Here is an 8,977-nt window from a genome sequence, read left to right as displayed (position 1 = left end):
AGCTATCAGATACTTCTATCTAATAGTTATTTATGTTTGTAAATTTATAGTAAAAAATATAATAAAAGACCAAATCTTTAGTCATTGCTAATTCAATAAATATTAGTAATTAAAGTAAATTGACTAAGTAAACCAACAATTTAAAAATCATAAATATTATTAATATTTTCATAGAATATAGATAATATTTTCATATTAAGTAAACCTTAGTAAATTGAAAAGAAAAACAAATTTTTTAAGTTTTGAATTGGATGTCGATTATTATTAATTGGTTAATCTATGATAAATTGTCCAAAGCCAATTGACTTTGGTAGCAAGCAACAATATTGCCTACATTTCAAAAAAAAAAATACGATAAAATTAATTAATTAATTGGCTAATAAATGTATGGGTTATTCACAATTTTACCCAATAATTTAAATTCCAAAAAGCCCAATTTATGGTTAAAATCATGAAAATATTGAATGAAGACCATTATTTATTAACATTTTTAATAATAAAAATATAAATATATTTATGTAACTATATTTAGATTGGAAACTTAATTTGTTTACATTAAATACTACTTATTAAAAAAAAGAATATTAAATACCAAAAATAAAGGCATGTTGGAGAGGAGAAATTATAATGTCAAAATATTATACTCTGCTTTTTTATTTTGTTTTCAATGTCACTTTGGAAAAAGCCATTACCATTATTTTAATGCAAAAATTAGAAGTAATCATTTATCAAAATTTATTGTTGTAAGGATTACCTACAACTTACCGAAAAGAAACAAAACAAGTCTATCAAACAGTTATTATTAATAATGTTTAGTAGTGTCGGTGTTCCAAAGTTTGTTGTCTTGTTAACAAGCACAAGAAAAGAATAAAGAAACCTACACCGATAAAGTAAAGAACAACAAAAGAATAAGACGTTTTATTTCTTTGGTTATAAATATATTGATCAATTACAATATCTTTATCATTGTGTCTTTCCTTACCATCTCAAATTGATTATTCACTAATGGAGAAGGAGAAGGAGAAGGAGGGAGAGAGAATAGAGAAAATCAACCATTTTAGCCATCCACATCCATTAGTGTTCAATGGTGAAGAGCATAATGATAAAAGAAGAGAAGCTTGCTGCTCCGCATGTTTGGAATCCTTATTGGGCTCAAGTTTTAGCTGTGCAGAATGTGACTTTCACCTCCATAAAAAATGTGCCGAGGCACCTTCAGAAATTCATTCCCCTTTCCATTGTAAGCATGCTGCTCTTACTCTTAAGTCAAATCCACCATGGGGGTCGACATACTCTATTTGTGATTTATGCAAGGAAAAACGTAAGATGTTTGTTTATATTTGCCTTTCTTGCTTAGCTTCCCTTGACATTAAATGTGCTTTCCTGTTGCATAACATGGATGAAAATTTTTGTGAGCTCAAATACGTTACCCATGAACACCCATTGACCTTCATTGAAAATCCCACTGATGAATTGGTGTCAAAAACCCCTGGTAGACTCCCTATATGTTTGTCTTGATTGTAGATTTTACCTTCATAAGAAATGCACTCAGTTACCTGCTCAACTTCATCACCCTTGCCATCGTAAACACCCTCTTTATCTTGAACATTGTAACCTTGATTGTAAGGCATGCCATAAGAAACATTGGAGTTTGTTTTATCGTTGTCTTCCTTGCAAGTTTGATATTGACATCGAATGTGCTCTTCCAAGGCTAAAGTTTGTTGTTGAATGTAGTGAGCACTCATTCACTCAATTATTTAGGGATGACCCATTCGTTTGTGATGCATGTGGGATTGAGGGAAATCATATTTCCTATATATGTTCTACATGTCACATTATGATCCATAAAAAATGCGTTTCATTGCCACGCATCATCAAAACTACATGGCATCACCATGAAATTATTCACAACTACTTCTTTCAAAAACAGGAGCTTGAAAAACACGGTTGTGGAATTTGTTTCGGTGAATTGCTAATGAAGTATGGCAGTTACGATTGTTTAAAGCAAGATTGCAATTTTGTTGCCCATGTGGATTGTGCAATGGAGAAGTATCTTGCAACTGGTCAGATAAATGATCAAGATGAGGAGTCTAGTGAAAATTTAGCTTCCATCACTTGTGTCATTGAAATGAACCAACATGGAGAAGCCACAAAGATAAAACATTTCAGCCATGAACATGATTTAACATTAGACAACAAGATTAAGGAAGACAATGATAAACGTTGTGATGCGTGCATGCTATCCATCTCAACTTCCTTTTACTATTGTTCACAATGTGAGTTCCTTCTCCACAAAACCTGTGTCGAATTACCCAGGAAAAAACATCATTGGTTTCATGAATCTCTCTTCACCCTCCATGTAGAGAACACTTTCCAATGTGGTTTATGCTATCACTACTGTAGTGGTTTTGCTTACCATGGTAACAACACCTATAAATTTTGTCTAAGGTGTGTTGGAATTTCTCGTATCATCCCACGTCAACGACACAAACACACTCTCTTTTTTGACTTTGATTTGAATAAAGGGCAATGCAATGCTTGTGGTGATTACATTCATCGTGGATACAAGTGTAAAGATTGCACTTTTGTTTTACATGTTAAATGCATGGCACTACCACAAAGAGCTCGGCATAAGTGTGACAAACACTTTCTAGAACTTACTTTTCATGATGAAAATGCTGATCTAGAAGAATATTACTGTGATATATGTGAAGGACAAAGAGATCCAAACCATTGGTTCTATCATTGTGCAATTTGTGATAATTCTGCTCATCCAAAATGTGTTTTTGGAAAATATCCATTTTTGAAGAAGAAGATAGGAGAGACTTACAAGGTTTGGAATCACCATCATCCGCTCATTTGTGTTAAAAAGAGTTATGACATCTGTCTTAGGTGTGGCCTGCCTTGCCAAGATATAGCTCTTGAATGTAAATCTTGTAACTTTACCCTCCACTTTGATTGTCTTGACTTGGAAGATTTGGTAGCTTTCTGATAAAGTGGGGGTGAAGTTAAAAGGAGCGCTTGTTGTTTTTGATTGTAAGGGGTTGTTATTTTCCTTTGTTTTATGAGTGTCTGTCTGTTCACTTGTAGCCTTTTGTTCCTGTTTTTTTTTATCAATCTTGATCAGTTTGTAAGTGTTGCTTGATTGGGCTTGAATGACATTGCTTTTTGTTTCAATTATGCTGACCAAGTGTTCAAATAAAATTATTTTATTTCTCAAAAACGAGAAAGTGATGTTCATGTTATAAACATTTTTGCACAGCAATAAGATAGAATTCACAGCACGTGAATGGAACATCTTACAAGTTTGTTTAGATTCTTCTTTATTGCGAATAACGAATAACATGCCTATCCAATTTGATTATAATGTAATTCTCAAGTAGGAATTCAGTGGAGACTAAAAATTCTCATAATTCTTAAATATTTAAAATAAGTCCAAAGTTATGAGCATGTTCTCATGTCTTTCTAATCAAACTATAAAATGAATTTAGCTTAGAATGTGTCCTGCTTCACTAGAAAAAAATTATTATTATAATACAACTTTGAATGGATTAAAGCAAATAAGAGACAAAAACAGCTGCATCCTACACACAGACGAAGAGGCTACATGAATCTGAACATCGACTAACAATGGATAATTTCATTTAAATAATTGAGGTTATACACATATAATTAAGTTATAGTTATCTCCTATTTTCAAAAAAAAAAAAATTGTAGTTATCTCCTTTTGAAACGAATCATCATTGGCCAAGTGTTAGTATGTAAATCTCTAAGATTTTGTGGGACAAGTCAGGCCAAGTGTTGGTATGCAAAAATATTTTTGTATTATTATTTATAAATGTTATATAGTTTAAAATGACAAATAAATAAATAAAAATGAAAATATTAATATTAATATAATAATCAATAAAGTCGAACACAAATGCATATTTCTTTATTGTTTTTCTTGTCTTTTACAAAATTTACAATTTCTCTTTCTTTAGTATCTCACCCTCTCCATTACTACCATGCCATTTTCTCTCTCAATTCTAAATGTCTCTTCCATGTGCCTTTTATCTTCACAATTACCCACCACCAAAAGACATCAATTGATCCACAAATCCCTAAAATCCACCTTGTCATTAATAGACTTCGTAAAATTAAAAGAAAAAAGAAAAAAAGAACCACCATCCTCCATGTATTCGTCAATTATGTTTGCTTTTGCAAGAGTATTCAAAGCCCAATAACAATTCTATTCATGTACAAAAAAATCAAATATGAAACTTGATTGTGTCATAACGTGCAAGTCCAAAAACCTGGCTGCTCAATGTAAACGAGGAAACCTACTTCCTTTTTTTTTCGTTTATGTTAGGAATGAGTGTGAAGAAATACTGCTCGTATAGCCACTATTAAGAAATATAACCTTCTTTCTTTAGTTTGTGATCTCAAAAGTACAGCAAAGATCCTTGAATACACATATCTACATACACTTGAAGTGATAATGGCTAGCAATTTATTTGTTTCCCTCGTCTTATAATCACCTATAACATGCTAAAGTAACTTACAACAAATTATTTCCATTTACAGTACACAAAAATCCAATAAAACAAAGGGAGGTTCCAGGAGCTTACTTAATGCATTGAAACATGAGAAAAGAAGATTCTGCTGTCTCTTTCATCATGATAGAGAACTCATCTGCACAAATCCTTCAGCCTCCTCAAAGCAACCGCAACTATTAAGAAGTCTAATCATGCGACCGAAAGTATTAAGAAGTTCAATGATTATAGAGTAATGTTCTCCAGATGCCTTGAGTTCATATTTACAAGTCATTAGCTTGAATAATTGGCAAGCCTTATCAACAAATCCAGCCTGTCTGCAAATTGATAAAACCACTTTGAAAGTGAAATAGTTTGGAGTGAAACCGTCAGATGCCATTTGATGAAAAAGACTAATTGCATCTCCACCAAAATCATTATATCCATAAGCCTCTATAATGGCAGTTCACGTCATAAAACCCTTAACAGGGACTGCATCAAACACTAGCTATGCACTGCTAATTAATCCACAACTACCATACATCTTGACAATTTCTGCAGCAACAAAAGGAATTGATTCAAAATCTTTCAGGACTTGTCCGTGGATCTCCTTCCCAAGCTTTACAACTCTAAGGTCACTGCAAACGTTCAACATCCTTGCCATTGCCACTTAGTCAGGCCTGTGTTTTGAGAACTGCATTGACCTAAACACACTGAGTGCTTCATGCAAACGCCCACTCTCAACATATGACTCAATCATGACTGTCCATGAAATCACATTCCTTGCCTCCATATCGTTAAACAATTTCAAAGAATAATCTGAAACACCACATTTTGAGTACATAATCATCAGAGAAGTGACAATAGACACAATGGGCAAGAAACAATTCTTTATAGCATAAACAAGAATCTCCTTTCCGTGACTCAGAGCCCTCAACTCCGCACAAACAGGAAGAATCGTGGCAAACGTGATGACATTAGGCTTGAACCCTTCCTACTGCATCCAAACAACTGATCTCAAAGCCTGGTCAAGCCTCCCATTTGATACATATCCTGACATCAAAGCAGTCCAAGAAATCGCATTCCTTTCCCTCGAGCAATAAAAAACTCGCCTACCACGAATCCATATCACCACACTTGCAATACATATCAACTAAACCAGACTGAAAAACCAACTGCTTGGGCTTAACTACATAAGCATGGACCTCCCAACCTAGTTTCCGTGCCCAAACTTCCCCAATCACTGGAAGAATGGTAGTTATTATAACAGAATTTGGATATATCCCTGCACTTATCATCCATCTAACATAACTCAAAGCTTCCTTTTGAATCCTATTATGTGCGAACCCCGCAATCATCGCCCCCCACAAAACTATGTCTCTCTCAGGAATTTCCTCAAACACACGGCACGCTAGCTTAATCTTCCCGCATTTAAAATAAAAGTCCATCAAACCAGTCATAAGCATTGAACTATCAATGAAACCATTCTTAATCAAAAGGGCATGCGTCTTTAAACCTTGTCTAAATGCTGATGCACCAGCGAAGCTCTTAAGAACAGTAGAGAAAGTGTACACATTCAATTTGACTGCCAACAATCTCATTTCTGAATACGTAGAAAGCACATCCAAATACCGTTTCTTACCCGATATAACAGTTCCTCTAAGCAAAGCATTCCAGGAATGAACATTCTCGCTAGTACAATCATCGAATAACCTTAAGGCATCTTCGATGGAGCCACAAGAAGTTTACATATAAGCGTGTTTGGTACGTAAAAACTCGTTGTTTTTGAGCCCGTTTGTTCGAATATGCACGTGGATTTGCTTCCCATCGGCTAAGGATTTGGAACGAACGCAAGCGGCAAGAAGAGAAGAGAAAGTGGTGGGATTTACAGGGATGCCCTGCTGGTTTACGTAGTCTAAAATGGCAAGGGCTTCTTTGAGCTTGTTTTGTCTAGCGAATCTTTGAATGTCTTTGTAAATGGCATGTGGGTTCTTGGTGTGGAGTGGTAAAGGGGACGGGAATGCGTACTTCTCAAAGAATGGTGGTGGGCTTCTTCTGTGGGTAAATTTGGTTGGGTCTTTTTGGGGTTTCGGTGGGGATCTTGCGGAGGCTTTTATTTTGGAGAATTGGTTGTTTCTGTAGAAGAGAGGATTTGGAGGGGAAGAGTGAAGGCACAAAGAAAGGGAAGGTGACTGGCTGCACTCCATGGCTTCTTTTGTGAATGAGGATTGATGGAGGAGAAGGCCAAAGATTCAACCGGACTGGAACTTCAAGTGTGCCCTTGCTCAAGCATGGTTTGTTTCGTGGCAGCAAGTAGGAAGCAGGGAGGGAAATCATTCCAAATAAAAAAAATCGATCCAATCAAATTGAGTTCCATCATAATAATTTTCAAAGCATTTGATTTTGCAAGTTTGATTATTTTGGTTAATTAGATTCGCGAATAAAGTTTTCTATAGGGCAGATAAAAAATTAAATTTAAATTAATGGAAATTTAAACTATTATATATTAATATATTTTTTATATTATTAGACTTTTAGCTTTGGGTCTCCTAAATCTGTAATTCATCTTTAAATTTATATTTATATTTTACCTTAAAATTTGATAAAAATATTGTAAAATATTTACTTCAATTGGATTCTTTAAAATCAATTGAAGTAGTTTGATTTTTTGTCCGTTTCGTTAATTAATAATTATAATTATTCAATTTAATTTAATTTTTGCATAAAGTAAGTTTGGTATTTTCGATTTTGAAAATTTTAATACTAAACTGATTGAACTTTTGCACACTTCAAAAGAAATTATTTTAATTTTGTGACTATTTTTAATTAATTTTAACAAAAGCAGATTTATATTAGGTAAATTGATTTTCATAAAGACTTTTTTTTTAAGGGTAAAATCGAAGGTAGACCTTAAGATATTATGGTACAGACCTTCAGGCATCAAACTGTACAAACTGATATTTTGAAAGAAATACAAGTTACAGATCAACGGGTTCCTAAAAAATGGATCAACAGCATTTCTCAATTCCACAACATCAGATTCTGTAATTGGAAGCTTCTTCGAGTGGGAACAACATATTTAACTAAGCAACAGCTTCTCTTCATGGTCACATTTGGATATTACATAGTTTGGTGCATCTAGCACCCATCGCAGAAGATAGATAATCAAAGTATACAATCCAATCCAGTGACCAAAGATGGTCAAAAAACTCAGTTCAATAACCTTTTGCACAAATGTCAGATTGTGTTAATGCTGCCCTGCCCCTGCGCATGTTTACTGTACTGGCTCAGATGAGAAACTATGTCTATGCGACTACGCCTGCTTAATTATTACTTTAAGAAAAATTAAGGTAATGCATTCATAAAAGCAAGCTCATCTAGCTGTCTCAACACATTCATTACTTTTCTGCTCCAATTATCAATTAAAATAAAACCTACTAAATAGCCTTACCAACTGCTTTACACATGTTGTCAGGCAACAGACGAATGTAATTTCTCGTGCTTTAGCATTTTTAGGTTTCATCTCTTTTTTTTTTTTTTTACCATTCTAGTTATATATATATATATATAAGAAAGTGTCCTGTCTGCTTTTTGTCTTGCAATTATTAAAATTATTTCACTTTCCTTTAATTTTTCTGATTTCTAAAAACGGAAGGTGAGCCTTAATTTTGATGAACTAATATATTTGACTTAATCATTATTAAAGTCAAATACATTTAAATTTTAAAAAGAAGTCAAATATATTTGAATTCATAGTTTGAAGAGAAACAGGAAACTTGTTGTTGAGAAACCTATATACATTAGATTACGCATTCCTCAAGTCAAAGTTCGAAGGTTGAGGGGAGAGAGAAACAGGAAATCTTGTTCTACACACACACAAACACTTAAATGGCGACACACCTTCAACTTCAACCTGATCACTCTTTCCATCAATCAACCATGACAGAGCTTCTACTTTCTCCAACCCATGACGACCTCGACCATGAGTACCTCTATTTTGATCATTCAACCTCGACATGGGTTCCACCTGGTTATCGCTTTGCTCCAACCGATGACCAGCTCATTCTCCATTTCCTCTCCAACAAGGTCAAAGGAGAGCCTTTACCTTCTGAAGTCTTCACCGACTGCGAAATCTACGGCCACCAAGACAAGGAGCCCTGGAAGATTTTTAGCATGACCTCACCCAGAAAGTTCTACGTCTTCACCAATCTTAAGAACAAGGGTTAGGGAAAAGGATTGAATGAACGACTGGTCGTGGGACTTGGAAAGGTCCAAGAACCCATCCATTCAAGGATTCTGAAGGTAATCATATAGGCTTCAAGAAGCTTTTTGTGTTTTAAGTTAAAGGGGACGGTGCCAACAATGTCAATGGACATTGGCTCATGGAAGAGTATTCTCTTCTTACCCAAGTAAGTTTCCTACCTATTTTACAACCTCCATTGCATGCTTGATATGATGATGAGTAT

The 8,977-nt window shown here is 34.4% G+C and overlaps 1 protein-coding gene and 1 pseudogene across 1 annotated transcript; one reads left to right on the top strand and one right to left on the bottom strand.

Annotated features, from left to right (window-relative positions):
* On the top strand, nucleotides 1,603-3,174 carry LOC18592875. The gene has a single exon (XM_007019799.2). The coding sequence runs from the start codon at nucleotides 1,835-1,837 to the stop codon at nucleotides 2,987-2,989; it is 1,155 nt and encodes a 384-aa protein (XP_007019861.2). The 5' UTR covers nucleotides 1,603-1,834; the 3' UTR covers nucleotides 2,990-3,174.
* On the bottom strand, nucleotides 4,356-6,942 carry LOC18592874 (annotated as a pseudogene).

Source organism: Theobroma cacao, chromosome 8, assembly GCF_000208745.1.
Source record: "Theobroma cacao cultivar B97-61/B2 chromosome 8, Criollo_cocoa_genome_V2, whole genome shotgun sequence".
In the NCBI taxonomy this organism is placed as follows: Eukaryota; Viridiplantae; Streptophyta; class Magnoliopsida; order Malvales; family Malvaceae; genus Theobroma; species Theobroma cacao.
Note: the sequence above shows the minus strand (reverse complement) of the source record. Positions and strands in the feature narration are given on the sequence as shown.